General features: G+C 41.9%; 1 protein-coding gene across 1 annotated transcript in view; it reads right to left on the minus strand.

Moving 5' to 3' along the window:
- ATG2A (autophagy related 2A) overlaps positions 1–18,309 on the minus strand; it is a 179,470-nt gene that overhangs the window by 38,728 nt on the left and 122,433 nt on the right. The window contains exons 27-28 of the mRNA XM_068259988.1: positions 11,633–11,709; positions 6,459–6,629 (exon numbers count right to left, since the gene is read on the minus strand). Of these exons, the coding sequence (XP_068116089.1) occupies positions 6,459–6,629; positions 11,633–11,709 (248 nt within the window). The remainder of the gene's footprint in view (positions 1–6,458; positions 6,630–11,632; positions 11,710–18,309) is intronic.

The raw sequence follows: 18,309 nt of genomic DNA on the forward strand, positions 1-18,309 counted from the left end.
CAGTCACCAGATATAAATCCGATTGAGAGCCTCAGGTGGGACTTAAAGAAAGCAGTTGCAGCGCGCAAGCCTACGAATGTGACTGAACTGGAGGCTTTTGCCCATGAAGAATGGGCTAAGATACCCGTAGATCGCTGCAAGACAATTGCGTCAATCTATGCTTCACATTTAAAAGCTGTTATAACTGGAAAAGGATGTTGTACTGAGTACTAAGAATGAATGTCACTTGGGGGTTGAATAAAATTGATAATGATGTGAGCACAGAAAATACATTTGTGGTTATTTCATTATAAATGTTATGTTATATTTTGTCTGACTTACAAGTGCCTCTTTGATTTAATTGTAAACAAGATGACTGAAATGATCAAAATCAATGTCAAACTGGCTGACACTCAATTTCAGTGGGGGTTGAATACTTTTGAACACAACTGTAACCTGTAGTGGCCTTGATCCCTCCCCCAATCTATAAACTAACCCCTCTTCCATGCCAACCTGCATGACCTTAACCACTTTCTGACAGCTTCTTCGTGTCATTGTAAACTTTAATGTCACACCTAATCTTACAGCATGCCTAAAGTGGGAGGAATATGGAGGCTGACATATTTATTTTCTTTTAAACAATGCAAATTGCCTGTTCGTCCTGCTGGTCCTCTGCCTCTAATACTTTTATAAGTACTTTTATACTTTTATAAGCCATAGAATAAGGACAAGCATGCAGTTCAAGTGCTCTGATTGAAGAAGTCTGACCAGATTATTAGCCACATACGGTAATTGTTTCAAGTGTGTGATTCAGACACTGCTAATGCCAGATAGATAAGCAGGACTGCCAGGCAACTAGTATTGTTTAAAAAGAAATAAATATGGCAGCCACCATAGAATACCTGTCGCTTCAGGTTCCCTTTAACTCTCTCCAATGCTTCATCCAAACGTAACCTCTTACTTAAACCTACACACATAAAACCAGACATGCACTACCTGAAACAACTGTGTGTGATTGTCTACTGTGACATTATAGCATGTGCATAGTTGTTTTCAGACACCAGAGGCCTCATCTTCAATGGCCCAGCAGGTTAGATAATACTTCGCTGACTGCTACTGTTGCAGCTCACAGATGGATGCCTCCTTCTTATCCCATACTGAAATACATTTCTAATGTATAATATGGATTTTGTCAATGTAAAGCTAGTGATAAAATGGCATCAAACCAGAGATGATAGAAAGTGATTCCCCATGCTAAGAAAATAGAGACTAAAATATCAATGTGTTTACAGCCCATAGATTAAATTATGATGTTTGAAAGGAACGGATTAGATTATTCATGCCAAAACACAGGAAGCTGAGGCCACAGAGCATGGAATTTGGGGACAGCTACCAGAACACACAGTGAGGAGCATATATCAAACTTAACTGTAGGAAGTGGTGAATTGGTTATCAACAAACATTATGTAACGGTATAAAAAAAGCAAGGTGCACAGAGATAATGAAAATTGTACAGAACTCATTTTACCAGCATATAGAAAACTACTGCAAAACAAAGTATGAACATGAGGCCCTCCCTGAACCTCCCAATATCGCAGTATTAAGAGTATTAAGAGTTCATTAGGTGCCCTTTGGTTCTACTCCCTCACCCCAACCCAAGTATGGAAGCATTGGGTGGCAGTGGAGTGTGATCTCTCCTGCCCAGCCAGTGTGCTACCTCATTCTTTAGCGCCCACTTCTCTGTCCCTCGCAGGCATGTACTTAAATGTAACATGTTGGTGGGTCACAGGGACAGAGACACCGCAGGGATGGAGATGGAAGGAACACTAAAGGAAGAAATGGGGAAAGCGCTGGCTGGACAGGTGAGAAAGCTCCACTGCCTGCACTCTGTAGCAAATCAGAGCCCAGGACCACCATTAACCTAAGGGGGGGGGGGGACCTGGGGGGCCCATACTGCAGCAGTTGTGGAGATGGCAGTATTTGGTGGCCTCTGTGCTCTCTCCTCAAGAGTGCTCTTCCTCGTTCCCTGTAGTCAAATATTTAATATTTGATCTTTTGTGGTCTTTGGTCTATACATTATTGTATTTGGATACATTGTATTCCTGCTTTTTGTGGCAAGGGAACTATTCTCCGGAGCTTGATTTCAGCATGGCACCCTCTGGGGAAATGTTCCCTGGGCAGTAATTGCTTGAAGACGCATCCCTGCTGAAAGCGATTTCCTTCAGCTGTACATTTCAGGATTTCCAGTCTAAGCCTGCAGTGCTGATGAAACGGGTCTGCTTGCAAATGTAGGTCTCCTGAATCGGCTGTATCAATAATCCTATTTTGGGGTTTGACTTTTTTGGGGTGGTTTGATAGTTTGGGCAGCAATTTCCCTATTTTAATTTACTTGTTAATGTGTAGTTTCGAGCTCATTAAAAGGATGTCTACAGTTAGAGATCTTTTTATCTATGATTTATTTTGCCCATTTTTACCATAGCTATGGAAGATTTCCTGTCTACCCCGTTGAGCATTACTTGGCCTCGCTGGTCATACTGTGAGCAATTTGAAAATAATATGGAAAAACCTGAATACCACATTTGGTGACAGCTGACTATCCTGGTCTGAGACTGGCCCTTTATATTTCATATGTGAATTAATTTCCAGTCCTGCATATTTTTATTATATGGGATGTGTCTTTATGTCTGTAAATTAATTTACAGTATTTATTTTTGGAAGATTGCATTGTTATAGTTATTTATAGTTATTATTCCCAACGCACTGCTGAAACAGTATCAGTCAAACACACAATTAGCTTCCTTTGCCATTAGTATGCTTTGCTAATTTGACCTGTTCACATGCCAGAGGGTTCCAGCTCAGGCGGGGCCACCTCTGGCGAGAATCTAGCATGTGTACAGCAGAACCCTAACCAACCTTGGCCTTACTCTCCTCTCCATAGCAACAGAACAAGTCACTAACCTGTCGACCACAGTTTTATTATTATTTTTTCTAAACTGTTTTGCACCACATATGGTTCATGCATCTTTTGTATGCTGTACGGACAACAGAGCCCATTATTTTCTGTAGGCACTTAACATTTTTCAGTATCGTCTGTCTGCTGACCCAACAATTATATACAAACAATGCTTTTGAAGTAGAACCATCTGTCTAAAAAAAGACAAGGAAGTATTTTCAGATGTTACACAATGATACTTCCGTTTACTGGAGAATATTGTTCATGATTGAGATGCACAGAATTGTATAGATATTTATTGTGCATTCTAAGTGCTGGTTAGCAATATTAAACTAAAAGGACGGTACTCAATTCTGAGAGGTGTACTGGAGAAGACCTCTGTACTACTCACAGAGGCGCTCAGTGTTGATGATACTGGCAGATGCTGTTTACTCCTATCTGTTATTGCCTGATGAAGCGGGTTTGTATCCCGTGAAACGCGTTGCACTTTATTTTGAGTATCCAATAAAATTGTTTTGACTGAAAATCCACAGTCGTGTGTTCTGCTTGGAGGGGGTGAGTCCACCACTGTCTCCTCTATTACCAAGATGGGTTTTTAAGTTCTTTTAGTGTTTTTTATCCTATTGGCGCCTCTGTTATCCTATTATCTACATCAAGTCCACCCTTGGTGGAGGGTTGTACCCTTCCTTCTTCAACTACAGAGAGCGACTTTTTAATCCTGAGTGGGGTCAGGACAATCTCCCCACCTGCTTTGACAGTGGTTGCCTACTTGGTAACCCTGGTTTGTGAGTATTAAATTAATATTATTACTCTATCAATTATACCTTACCAGTACATACTACACTATATTGGGCTCTTGGTGTTCTCTCTTTTTCTGTACTAGATGGGTCAATTCGACTGCGTCGTGCGGTGGGGGTGGGGGGATGGACCTCATAAAAGTTTCATCAATACATGAAAACAGCTCTTTAGGTTCCATTTCAAAGCAGATACCTCTATTAGTCTCCCTGGCAAACTCTCCGGCAATAGCGATAGAAGTGGTAAAAGAGCAGGTCAACAACAAAACAAGTTCTGAGGGGAAAAAAGGTGTAGGCCATCCAAAAACTTGCAGCAATTTAATTTGCTTCTCTCTAAAGCTATAATTAGACATGGTTCAGTGTTCTTTGTTTTAACTTTTTTTTTTTCATCTGTTTCACAGTCTTGCTGCTTTGTTATAATTAGCTATTTTTGGATGGATTGTTTTCAAACAATTTGCTTCATATTAATGCAAACTGAACTACACTCTCCCAATTTGAACTAATCTCTGCCATTTTCTACACATCAAATTAACATTGCATTACTATTGCAAACTTGTGCCTCTTTATGCCTCTCTTTGTGACATTGTGACTTTGTGTACTGGTTGAACTCGATGGACGTATGTCTTTTTTCAACCAAAATAATTATGTAACTATGTAACCCACCAGAACCCTACACATAAGAGAAGCTCATGTGGGATGAGATTGCAAGCAGCAGGTCATTGCTGGAAACTGAAAATCCCTAAACACTGTTTTGGTTCACAACATGCAGCTGGAGCATTTGCAGTTGCCACAGTCCTTCCATAGTGCAGATATAAATCTATTGGATGGGCTCAGCGCTCTCCCTCCCATTCTTCACTATTTAGATCCTGCAGTGAGTTTCTGGTACCTTGTGACACCGGAACAGCTGAACCCTGTCTACCAACCAGAACGCTCCAAAGAAATTCTGGTTCACAACCAGTCCCCAGGAGGGACATATGCTATCAAGCTGGCAATATTCCTCTACCAGATAACACACAACGGTAAGACATTGCCTTGGAGGAGGAAAAGTTTCAAGAGTCTGTATACATACTGTGAGCACTTTTCCTCATTCTATTCAGTTTTTTTATTTTTTAGATAGCAGCACCTGACCACTGATACTCACCTGAATGTTCATATACACAGTTAAGGTGTTAAGTTCCATATTTGTTACTAATCCACAGTGTCAGTTATGTGGTTAGTTTGGTTGAAAAAAAAGACATCTGCCCATCAAGTTCAACCAGGAAAATAAAAATAAATAAAAATTAATACAGCACTGTCCTACACCCGCACACATCCCCATTGATCCATGTCATCTTGCACACAGCTGCAGAATGTGCTGTATCAGATTCATGAACGCTGATTTTTTCCAAATTCTAAACACGATATCGCCTCAAAAAGTGATGTTTCTACAAAATGTTTGCTACTTTCTCCAGACACAAAAGAGCTACCTGCCTCTATGCTCCATTAAAAGGAGTATGCTTACCATGGAGAACAACAAGGTCAAGCAATAAATCAGTCCTGCCTACTTCCACAGCTCTTCACTACAGGAACAGACAGTGGAAAAAAAGCCATTGCTATATTGTTAACATCCTGTGCTTTCAATTGAGCTCATCTGCCATCTCTACCATGACAGTCAGGTGACACAGGGGAGAGATCAAATTACAACTTGTGATAAGAGACAAATAAGGAGGAATTAGACAGGCTAAACTCTCTATATACATGTAGGCAGCATTTCTCGGTTTACCTTCTGTCCTGCAGATCGGGTCCAGATTGGGGGATCAGACAGGGTAAACTCTCCAGATACATAGAGGGCGCATTTCTGTTTTCCTTCTGCCTTGTGCAGCAGTCAGATCAGGGTCCAGATGGGGGGGGGGGGGGGGGGGATCAGGCAGGCTAAACTCTCTATATTCATACAGGGTGCAGTTCTCAGTTTTCCTTCTGCCCTGTGCAAACGTTCTGGTCCACTTTCATTTTTTTGACCACCCCCTGATGACGACACGCTGCCCGACATCACGCCGCATGGCCACCGCTCTGCCACCGTGATTGGCTGCCGGAATTCCCAGAAAGAGATTTGAGGCTGGGATCCCCGTAAAAAGAATGGAGGTAAAGGTGATCCCGGCGGCTGGGGGGAAGAAGCCTGGGTCCCGCTGACCAGCGCTGATCATGTGGGCCCCAGGAGAACAATGAGTGCAGTGGTTTTGGCTAGCCTGAGCTGAGCTCGGGCTTACTGCTCTCAGCACCTTTATCTCAGCCCGAGCTCAGCTCGGGATTACCGCAAGGGGAGTTAAGGCCCATACACACACCTAAGGCTGCTGATAACGATCACCTCAGCTGATATTCAGGCGTTTATACAGCGGTCCCTAAGCAATCTGCCCGGCGGTCCACTTGCCCCAGCAATGGCCAATAGCATTGTCGGTGCCACTGGCCACGTGATACCACATACACACGGCTCTGTCATGCCTCCTGCATAGCTACAGAGAGCGTTGTCATCTAAACAGCTGACATGTGTCTGTACTGACCGGCCAGCGATGTCACCTGAGGGGATCAGGTCCTGATCCCCAATAGGCGACATAGGTCAAGAGGTGTGTATGCAACTTAACTCACTACATTTTCCCATGTACATGCAGTATTCACATTACTATTACTATAGAATCACAAAAAATACCCTTCAGATACAACACGTGCATGTAAGTATTCAGTAATAGATCTGGTACCTGCAGCTTCTGTCCTGCAATCTCAGTGGGTGGCTCAGACTTGGGGGGGCAGTGCAGGTCCCCATTGTTCATCACATACTGGGTAAGGTTGACTAGCATAGCACAGGAGTCGGCACAAGTGTGAATGTGGAGGACATTGTTGGAGCAGCGCAGCTCAAAGAGAGGCTGGGTCTGAAGGAAAAACATACAAAGAATGAGAGAAAGATCTGTAATAAATGAAAACAACATAGATGTTTCAATCAAAATTTCTGTACTGGAACCATTTTCCACCCCAGTCAAGTATGTACACTATTCTAATGAAAACAGGGAGGGAACAGCACACAGCACACAAAACAGGGAAAGAATGTAAAAGACAAGGGGCCATATGCCATTCACTTTTTTCTCCTGAGTTTTCTCCTAGGTGATCATTTTCCATCTTTGATTTAAAATATCTTTTGAGCACTTTGCAATTGAAAAAGTAACAAAAAGTAGGTGAAACAATAGTGTAAAAAATATTCGGAGTATTTGTTTGCTTGCTGGCAGTTTAAAAGGCATTTTATTTACAAGTTGTGAAAATATCACCCAGGAGAAACTCAGGTGAAAAAGTGAATTGCATTTGGGAAAGGCGTTTTTCTGAGAACATGAGTACAAAGTACCAAATGTAGACTGATGCAAGCCAAGTAAGTGTATTTTTACTGTATTCTAGCAACCATATATACTGTCTATTACACCACATGGAATCCTGGGTAGAATGGGTAGAATTTTAAGCCAGTTTTTTCTTTTTTGAGTGTGGAGGGGGAGTGCAGCTCTCTGATTTATGAAGCTTCTTCTTATTTCTTGTTCCAAACAGTGTCAAAACAAACAGGAGAAAATGTGTGCAGGGGAGGCACAGTCAGAAACTGAAACCTTTGTGAGGTTTTTGCTGCTGTCAGTATTCCCACTGAAAGGATTTCCAGGACAGGAAGAGACACAAATACAGCAGTGCACTGTAAATACTGGCTAATAACCAGAGGATATTAGCCCTGTTACAAGCACGCGTGAACCAGCAATGCTGTATACCAATAATTAAAAGAAATATTCACTAGTGAATTTTTACACCAAATGTATACCAATTTTATAAGAAAAGTACATAATAGGAGTATCACTGCTATATACAGAATCACTTTTGAAATGATTTAAGCTTACATTATATATAAAAAAAACTAATAATAACCTGTATATGGGACAATATAGTGGTGAACTATAGGATTTCATATGGTTTAATAACTTTTAGAAGGGAATTATATTATTAATTCATCTTATCAATTGTGATCAAATAAAATCCGTCCAATAACATTGGTGTTTTTCATCTGGAGAAGTAAGAATAGTAAAACACTTTAGGCACGCCTCCAAACCTGTCAAAGTATCGTCGTTACACCTCCCTAGCAGGTGGCACTTTTAACCCTAAAGTTCCCAAGTCCTGGAGAACCGAGTGGGGATGGTTATTTACCAGTTAGCCTATAAAGTGGTTGCCAAGGATGGCAACCCACCTTTGTGAGTATACATTGCTCTCAATATATACCACTACAACAGATGGTACTGCATCATTAGAATGCTGGTCTCCTCTCTCACTCTTAGGTGACCAAGGTTCCATAGAACCATAGAGATCACTTAAAGCGTGCCTGAGATGGCCTATTTAAAAGATTTTATACTTTTACCCGCGACTTAGCCAGATTACCAAGACCGATACCAGGTGAAAGTAGGCAATCGGGAGGACGGATCAGTGCTCACAGGGCCGGAGCTACCATAGGAAAAAATGGGCAATTGCCCCAGGGCCCCAGAGTCTGTAGGGGTCCCCAAGGTGTCCCTCCCCCATCTTAACTGTTGCTCTCCAGGGACTCTACAGAGTATTTGGCAGAGTAGCATCTCATCTGTGCTGGTGGGCAGGTGAGACACTACACTGACATATACTCTGCAGAGGTCCTAGGGAGCACAGTTAAGTTAGTTGGTGATTGGGGGAGGGTCAGCAGCCACCTCAGGGGCCCAGGAGGGAAATTTGGCTGCAACAAAGGGCCCCTAATGACGCTTTTTGGTCGGGGAAGTGTCTGTTGGGGGGCCCCTAGGCTAATTTTGCCCTGGGGCCCAATTGATACTTGAGCCGGCCCCAGGTGCTCATGGGGCTGGAGGAAGCCCCAGGTAAGTATAAAATCTTTTATATAGCCCATCTCAGGATTACGTTAAGCAGGATAGCCGTTAAGCGTATAAAAGCGGAATATAAACTGTAGTAGTCAAGGATTTAAAACTAAATTACAGACACAACAAATTATTTTTAAATCATACAGCATTTCTTTCTAAAACAGGAAGACACTGCAGCTCCGGTCTCATGTGTTTGGTGGTTGTTGCTCGTCTATCATGTTGAGCCTCTACCTTCAGTATACTGTATATATAGAAACAGTGACTCATAACGGGTATGCTGCAGATAGGGAGTTCTTGCTCCAATAAATGCATGCTTGTTCTGGATAAGCAGCATAAATTAGGACTCAAGCTTAAAGAGACCTTGGGTCAAAAATGTGCCCAGTAAGGTAAAAACATGTACAGATATAAGTGATAAGACTTTCTTGCTCTGTGTTTTCTTTAGTTGTCTTCTGCAATGTCTGAAATCTCTGACATATGAGTGTGGCCACAGGAAGTGGAAGTGTGAGCTGCCTATACATTGGACTTCATCTGTGTATTTGAGAACAAAAGTTGGTTCCCCTGCTTCCATCAACATGGCTCAAAAATGTAGCAAGGAATGTAATTGGTTTTATCTTGCTCTGAAAAATATTTGTACTGGGTAACGTCAAGGCCTATAGAGAGTTTGGGCTAGTGCGCACTAGAGCGGTTCTGCAGCGTTGTTTAAAACGCTTGCAGGGGGAAAACCGTTGGCTAATAAAAGTTAATGGGATGGTGCACACCAGAGCGGCTTTTTTTCCCCCAAACGCAAACTACCGGGCTGCAGCCTTTTTTGGATTTCTGAGGCGTTTCTGCCTTCAATGTTAAGTATAGGAAAACCGCAAAACGCTCTGAAAAACGCCAGATCAGAGTTGTTTTCCAGGCGTTTTTGTTACAGTAGCTGTTCAATAACAGCTTTTACTGTAACAATATATTAAATCTGCTACACAAAAACGCATATCTAGTCATGTAATATCAGTGACAAGATCAGCAGGTATGTTGGTAGTGGCAGGTGGCCGATGGGAGTCGCTTAGTGAGGAAGAAAGGGGAAAACATTTTATGGCTCAGGCAAGAGTCTCAGTCCATGAACAGTTGCACACAGGCTCACTACGTTTTGAAGCTGTGAGATTATTATTTTCTTATTTTAAGTATATATATATATATATATATATATATATATATATATATATATATAGATAGATAGATAGATAGATAGATAGATAGATAGATAGATATATAGATATATATAGATGTAGAAATATAGATATATATAAATAAATGAGAGAGAGAGAGAGAGAGAGAGAGAGAGAGAGAGAGAGAGAGAGAGAGAGAGAGAGAGAGAGAGAGAGAGAGAGAGAGAGAGAGAGAGAGAGAGAGAGAGAGAGAGAGGAGAGGGAGAGGGAGAGGGAGAGAGAGAGAGAGAGAGAGAGAGAGAGAGAGAGAGAGAGAGAGAGAGAGAGAGAGAGAGATGTACATGACAGTTCTTTGAATTAACAGACTTTTTCATCACTACTATAACAGGATTATAAAAAACCCTATCCAAACCAACCAAAAAGTTAAGGTAACCAACAGTCTTTCTTTCATACACACTGAGGAAAGCAAATTCTGACGCAACATATGCTTTCACTTCCTGTGACCAGAAAGGGGGTTGCCACGTGAGTTTAAAAGCTTACATACCAAAGCGCATGCACAGAATTGGCAATTCCTCTTTTCACACCCCACACTTTTACATACTTTTATCTTACACGGCACATTTTTGACAGTGTCACTTTAAAGATCAGATTAACAGACACTATCATCTTTACAGGAGGCTCAGCAGGTTTTTGCCAGCTGAAGACTGGCGAAAAAGAAAAAAATGTTGTATGTGCAAAGACAAGCCTGCCAAGCTGCATTGTGATCTTACAATTTATCTCACAGCCTCAGGGCTGCCAAAAGGGCTGAAAGGACAAGAAAAGAAGATGACCATGCTGATGAGGTCATTTCTCTGCTCTCTCTCCACCTATAATTAAGATCATAATGGCTGAGAACCAGTCCAATTGCCAGAGCTATGTAAACAATGTTACAGTATTACGGAGAGTGCTAGTTTGGCCCTTACCAATGTCAGGTGTACTACTTGTAGAAATTGCATTTTAAAGTGAACCTCCGGACTAAAAATCTACTCAGCAGAACTGAAAAGGCTTGGTGTTTCTTTAACAGTTTCACAGCATCAGAACTTTGTTTTTCTTACCAAAGCATCATTTTTAGCTGCATTTTTAACTAAGCTCCACCCATCAAAGAAAACTGCCTGGGCTTTTTTTCCCTGATGCAGTGCAAAGCATGATGGGATTTCCTATGTTGTTATTCACTTTGCCTAGCAACTGGGAGGGCTGATCAGCACACAGGACAGTTGGAACTACGTCTCATGCTCCTAGTCACCTCCTTTAAACCAAAAAGATGGCAGCCCTCATGAAATCAAACATTTACCTGTTCTTTTAAAACAGGGTGGGTAAGAGATTATATTACCTATCTATTTTAATTAACATAACTAATGTAACTTAATGACAGCATGTTTGTTTAGGCTGAAGTTGCTCTTTAAGGTGTATTTACAGGATGCAACCACTTATTTTAGTTTGGAATAGTGTGAAAGGGTTAGAAGGAATATTGCTGCCAGTGCATCTCAATGGGGGAAATTTCCCTTCAACACTTCCGGTTTCTGGAAAACCCATAAAATGTAGTCACTTTTATGTGAAAACTGGTATCCGCAGAACCAGGAAATAAGGGATGGAAAGCAATAAAACAGGTTGGGAAATATTACTTTACCACATCTAGAAAACACGGTCTTGTCCATTGCTCTGTGACTCGTGGAGATGTTTTGGCACCATTTATCTGGACTGGACAGATGAGGACACAGGAAAACAAAATCTATAAAACGTTCTAACCCTTAACCACACTATTTAAAAAATCCCCTTGAATTGGGCTAGTGAAGTCAACTGGCTTGTAAGTGACTTTATCCTTCTGATTCATACCAGCTTGGAGGATGCGTTCCCCTTCCATGTGGTGATGACCAGCTCCAGCAGATCGACATCCAGTACACACACATAATCTGAAAAGACAGGAGAACATGCTCAGTGATTATTCATATTAAACAAATGTGTTCTTTAATATAGAAATTTAGTGTGCAGCATTTGGATTCTAGAACAAAATCAATGATCCATATTCACACTGGTGTTTGTTGTGACTGCATCAAAATGGGCATGTGTTACATCAGGGGCGTATCTGGGTAATATAGCGCCTACAGCAAACAATGAAATTGCGCCCCCCCCCCCTCCACAGTCAGAGCCCCCTTCCCCTCTAAAAATAGCATCATTTCTCATGTACATGGTGTTATGGTTGCTTTTGTGTTTTGGCTCAGGATATTGCTGAGGTTACTTTTTTGGAAATAGCTCTTGTTATTCACTCTCTGTCCTCTGTTCTAACACTAAGCCTACATGCATAAGTTAAGTAGCCATGTTCCCCTGATAACAGCATTAATCTGGTCTGAGGTCTGAATGACAGGGAGGCATGGAGGAAGGCAGGCTGGTGCAGCACAGGGGCAGGCTGTGGCGCCCGTGGCACAAGCCATGCCTGCACCCCTCTAGATACGCCTCTGTTACATTCACAAGCAACAATCAGCACTGCGTTAGATTTTTGTTATATATGCATCAATAGTACATTGTTTGATATTAAAAGTTTTGTAAAAATAAATGCAGCTTTTGAAATATAAAAAAGCAAGATAATTGCTGTATCAATCATAGCTTAGTTTCTCAATGCAGCAATATTTCTGAGGGCTTCCAAAAAACACTTATTAAAACTTAGCAGGCTGGAAAAATGGAAAAGTACACCGGAAGTGAGAGGGATTTGGAGGCCGCCATATTTATTTCCTGTTAATTAATACTAGTTGCCTGGCTGTTCTGGCTGATCTCTTTCAGGGCTGGTGCACACCAAAACCCGCTAGCAGATCCGCAAAATGCTAGCAGATTTTTAAACGCTTTTTTTTATTTTTATGAGGCGTTTTGCTAGCGTTTTGCAGATTGCTGCTGCGGTTTTCAGTATAGTACATTTCATATATTGTTACAGTAAAGCTGTTACTGAACAGCTTCTGTAACAAAAACGCCTGCAAAACCGCTCTGAAGTGCCGTTTTTCAGAGCGGTTTGCGTTTTTCCTATACTTAACATTGAGGCAGAAACGCATCCGCAATCCAAAAAATGCCTCACCCAGGCATTTTTCGTTTCTGCAAAACGCCTGCCGCTCTGGTGTGCACCACCCCATTGAGATACATTGACCAAGCAGATCCGCAGCCGCAAGCGGATCTGAAAACGCCCAAAAAGCCGCTCGGTGTGCACCAGCCCTCAATGCAGGAGTGTCTGAATCACACACCTGAAACAAGCATGCAGCTAATCCAGTCAGACTTCAGTTCAGACTGGTTCAAGTCTTCAGATCAGACGATCTGCATGCTTGTTCTATGGCTGAGGGCCCGTTTCCACTATAGCGTTACGAAATCGCCGGCGAATCACCGCAGGCAAATCGCATGCGGGTGCGATTCCGCATGCGTTTTTTGCCGCGATTTCGCATGCGATTTCGCATAGGTAAGGCTGTATGCGATTTTAACCATGTCACTGCCTGTGTGAATTAACATGGGTAACTATGCGAAATCGCGGCAAAAAACGCATGGGGAAAACGCATGCGATTTCCCTATTAAATACATTGCGTGCGATTCGCCTGCATTCCACACGCAGGCGAATTCTGAGGCCCCTACCCTGCAGATTTTTTCTGCACAGAAAAACGTGCGGGGAAACGCACAAGTGGAAACAGTCCCATCCACTTGTACTGACTGTGCGAATCCGCATGCGGGCAACGCATGCGGATTCGCGATAGTGGAAACGGGCCCTAAAGTTTTAGAAACAAATGCTCAGCAAGACAGCCAGGCAATCCACATTGTTGAAAAAGAAATAAGTATGTCAACCTCCATATTGCTCTCAGTTCAGGCGTGCTTTAAAGGGGAACTGAAGAGAGAGGTATATGGAGGCTGTCATGTTTATTTCCTTTTAGACAATACCAGTTGCCTGGCAGCCCTGCTGATCCTTTGTCTCTAATACTATTAGCCATAGCCCCTGAACAAGCATGCAGCAGATCAGGTGTTTCAGTGGTTCAGACTTATAAGTCTGATCTGACAAGGCTAGCTGCATGCTTGTTTCTGACGTTATTCAGATACTACTGCAGAGAAATAGACCAGCAGGGCCGCCAGGTAACTGGTATTGATTAAAAGGAAATAAACATGACAGCCTCCATATACCTCTCTCTTCAGTTCCCCTTTAAACACAATTTCAAAACCATCGGGACTAGGCTCCCTGCACACTGCAAATCCGTTTTCCAATTCCGATTCCAATTCCGATTTTCCCTGAATACATTCAACAGAAAAACGGATCAAAAAACGCAGCATGCAGTAAAGATTAGAAATCGGAATCGGATGTAAAAAAACGATTAAAAAGCAGAATCTGAATCGCATGCAGTGTGCAGGGAGCCTAACAACCAGGCCGATTGAGAAATGGAAGCAACCTCCCCAAGGGTTGGTCAGCACAACAACTTGATGGATGGGTATATGTAACTATACAACAAAAAGACCACAGTTAATTATCAAGGAAGTAAAGGCTTTTTTTGCATTGTTTTTAAATACATCAACAGGAAAAAAAATAATGTTGTACATGGCAGGTATGCAAGCAGAATGAACAATGGGCAAACACTGACTAAATTATTTATAAATAATTATTGTAATTAAGCACTTTTTTTCATTACGTTATTTTCACTGGAGTTCCTCTTGAAATAATCTATTGAAAGTTACTGCACATTTCTTATGGTGGATACGTTTATATAAAGTGGAATTGCACTTTAGGCATTGGGCATGATTCACAAAGCTTTTTCGCCTGTTTTCCTCTGTTTTCACCTTATCTATGTTACATTTTTAAGTTCCAAAAGAGCAAAAATATAATATAATGAAGGTAAGAAAAGTAATATTTAAAAGAAGTTAATCAGGAACAACTTACTTTGAGTGATTAGTTTGCTTGTAAATATGCTGAAAGGTTATTTTTTTAAAGGGATACTGTAGGGGGGTCCGGGGAAAATGAGTTGAAGTTACCCGGGGCTTCTAATGGTCCCCCGCAGGCATCCTGTGCCCGCGCAGCTGCTCACCGATGCTCCGGCCCCGCCTCCAGTTCACTTCTGGAATTTCAGACTTTATAGTCTGAAAACCACATGCGCCTGCGTTGCCGTGTCCTCACTCCTGCTGATGGCACCAGGAGCGCACTGCGCAGACCCAGTATGGTCTGTGCCTGCGCTGTGCGCTCCTGGTGACATCAGGGAAAGCGAGGACACGGCAACGCAGGCGCAGTGGTTTTCAGACTTTAAAGTCTGAAATTCCAGAAGTGAACCGGAGGCGGGGCCGGAGCATTGGGGAGTGGCTGCGCGGGCACAGGATGTCTGCGGGGGACCATTAGAAGCCCCGGGTAACTTCAACTCATTTCCCCCGGACCCCCCTACAGTATCCCTTTAACAATTAGGTGATAAGTAATTTATGAGAAGTTCTGTGAATACAGCCCATAATGTTTGAGGACCCATTTCCACTATCACGAATTCGCATGCGTTTTCGCATGCAAATTCGCATAGCAATACAAGTGAATGGGACTGTTTCCACTTGTCATTATTCCTTTGCGTTTTTCTGTGCAGAGCCATCAGAATTCGCATACCGCTATGCGAATCGCATACAATGTATTTAATATGAAATTTGCATGCAGTTTGGGTATGCGAATTTTCATGCGAATTTGCATAGAAACAATGGAAAAAAATCACACCAGCACTGCCATGGTTAAATTCGCATACATCGTCATCCATGCGAATTCGCATGAAAATTTGCATACACCTGCATGTGAAATTCACATCCGCATGCAAATTTTTCCCGTGACGATCCCCACCGCACAAGTGGAAATGCAGCCTAAATGCAGATCATTTGCAGGAATAACAAATGTTACCACCTATAAGAATTCTAGATTGTAGGGCTTGTGCCTCTTGCACAGATCTGGTTAAGCAATGTTTGACCTTTTCACTCAGCTACATTTAATTACCAAATGTGTGATTAGGATTTCCATTCTAGCTATAGGTAGAGATTGTGACAAAAAGCCCTGAAGGCCAGTGACACCAGGCAATGTGACTTGGCATGATGAAACACTCATCACTGGATCCAGCCTCAAAAATCTACAAACTTGTTCAAACACATTAATGTTATCCCATTAGCAACCTGAAAGAAGAATTCTACCTTAGGATTCTGGCTGTCATTAGTGTCATCAAATGCCCAAAGGCATAAGGGATAAAAGGTTCTTTTATTATTCAACAAGACTTATTTTCTACTTAATAAAGCATATGTATTGTATAAGTTGTTGCTGGCTCTCTTCTAGTGGCACACAGGGGAAAGAGGCACCCAAGTAAGGATAAAACTATGTTAAAAACAATAAAAGGAGGAAGATGAGGTTGCTTACCTCAATTAAGACAAATATGTTTTATGAACTGTATTGCACTGGCAACACGTTTTGTGGGTCTCTGTCTACTTCCTCAGGGAAAATCAAGTGCCAGCAAGTGCTCAGCAGGGCTTGGAGTCTGTACAAAAATCTTCAGACTCCAACTCCTCAGTTTATGAAACCACCGACTCCAACTCAGACTCCAGGTACCCAAAATGGCTCAGACTCCTCGACTCCGGCTCCTTAGTCTAATACTTACCAGGGCTGTGGATTTTGTACAAAAATCATCCGACTCCAGACTCCTCAGTTTATAAAATCACCGACTCAGACTCCGGGTACCCAAAATTGCTCTGACTCCTCGACTCCAACTCTGACTCCACAGCCCTGGTGCTCAGAGGCAGGAATAAGGCACCTTTTTTTGTTCTAGGGCTTTTATTATCGTCCATCTGCTTCTCTCTTTGAGTGAGTTTTTTGGGGGATCTGACATTTGTATAAAATGCACAATTGACTTTTCAAGTCAACCAACCAAAATTCATCTTGACGTTATTCAGACTTACGCTTGAAACACGTTTTGCATGGACAGTGGCTCATAAAGGTGATCAAGCTGCTGGAAAGCCTCCCAAAAAGGGTGCTGCAGTAAATTGGGTGCCAGGAAAAGCCTCTAGTAGCATATCAGTAAAATTACCAATATTCTACTATTCTAAATGACTACTACTAAAAATTACGGATATTCGACCACCACCTAACTTAATCCACTTCACACACAAACCCTCCATCTACCTACCTAGCACTAACCTAACCCTCTCTGATTCCTCCACCGATATCGGTGTCTTTTTCTTCCCGTAAAACGGTCTCTCCACTATTATCTGCATAGTCTTCCACTGCTAAAAGCTTCCTCCACCGATATATTAACCGCCTGTAACTAGAATTTATTGTGCGCCTCTGCCCAAATGACTCTCTGGCTGTCGCTATACAGCCATAATTAACATAGCAGTCTATGCAGTGCCCATTTTATCACCTGCTTTATCCCAAACTACTCAACACACAGTACATTTACTGCCCAGCCAGTTTAAAGCTAGCTTACAGCAGCAGATGCCCCTAACTTTATTTGAATACTTAGACTGCCTTAAACATAAATTAGCAACAAATAGTAAACAAAATCAATAGCCATGGAAGTTTTTTATCTTTGATTTTGTTTGCCATGGATGTTTGATCTTTTTAACAGTGCTTAGACTGCCTTGACCAGGTGGTTGTGGTCAATAGTCACCACTGATGAGGAACAAATGCCCAAAGGAAGCAAAGATTTAAACTATTAGAAGCTGGCATGGATTGCCAAAGACTGCTATGCCATGAGTGCCCATATCTAGGCTTGCACTCCACCTTTGTTCTCTGCACTGATGAACTAAAACCCAAAAGCCTCTACTATACTGTAATTACTGTACTAAAAACTCCCCTTACTATCTCATTCACTAACCAGTATTTTAGAATGTGCAACACAACTTAATAAGCCTGTGATGATGTACAGAATTCATATGATGCTAAAATACAAGGACAGACTTTGTATTTATTGTTAATGCTTTGTGGTATTGTGGAATAGTAAATGTTAACTTTGACTTCCTTGACTCAAAACCATAGTAATCAAGTCCCATCCCCTTAAAGCTAACCTCCACTGTTTTGCATACAGCCAGCGCATCAAGGTAGACTGTGATTAAGTATACTGTCATTAGCACTGTCGCAGAAATGTTACGCAATTCTGAATGACACTCGTGACAATATTCTTTACTTGTGTCTGCTGTAATACCCTGCTAACATTGCAGATACAATAAATGATCACAGGACTAGAGCAGGGCTTGCAAAATACACAAAATAAAGTTTTTCAGGTGACAGGTAAAGAAAAACTGCAGAGAGAGAACCACAGAGAAGTTTTCTGAACTATGCTGAAATAATGTAGCTGTGATTTTGAGGCACCAAAATGGAATTTATATCTGCTTTTAACTCAGATATACTCTTTCTGCTTTTCGCACTGGGCAAGAGAAGCAGAAACAGAAAATTCTCAGAAAGGGTCTCAGCACTTTAAAGTTTTTCATGCAAGAGGTCTGCAATTTCAAGTGCTTTGAATGCAAGTCAATGCTGTGCAATTTCTGCCCCCTAGTGGTTA

This window comes from Hyperolius riggenbachi, chromosome 11 (assembly GCF_040937935.1).
Source record: "Hyperolius riggenbachi isolate aHypRig1 chromosome 11, aHypRig1.pri, whole genome shotgun sequence".
Lineage (NCBI taxonomy): Eukaryota > Metazoa > Chordata > Amphibia > Anura > Hyperoliidae > Hyperolius > Hyperolius riggenbachi.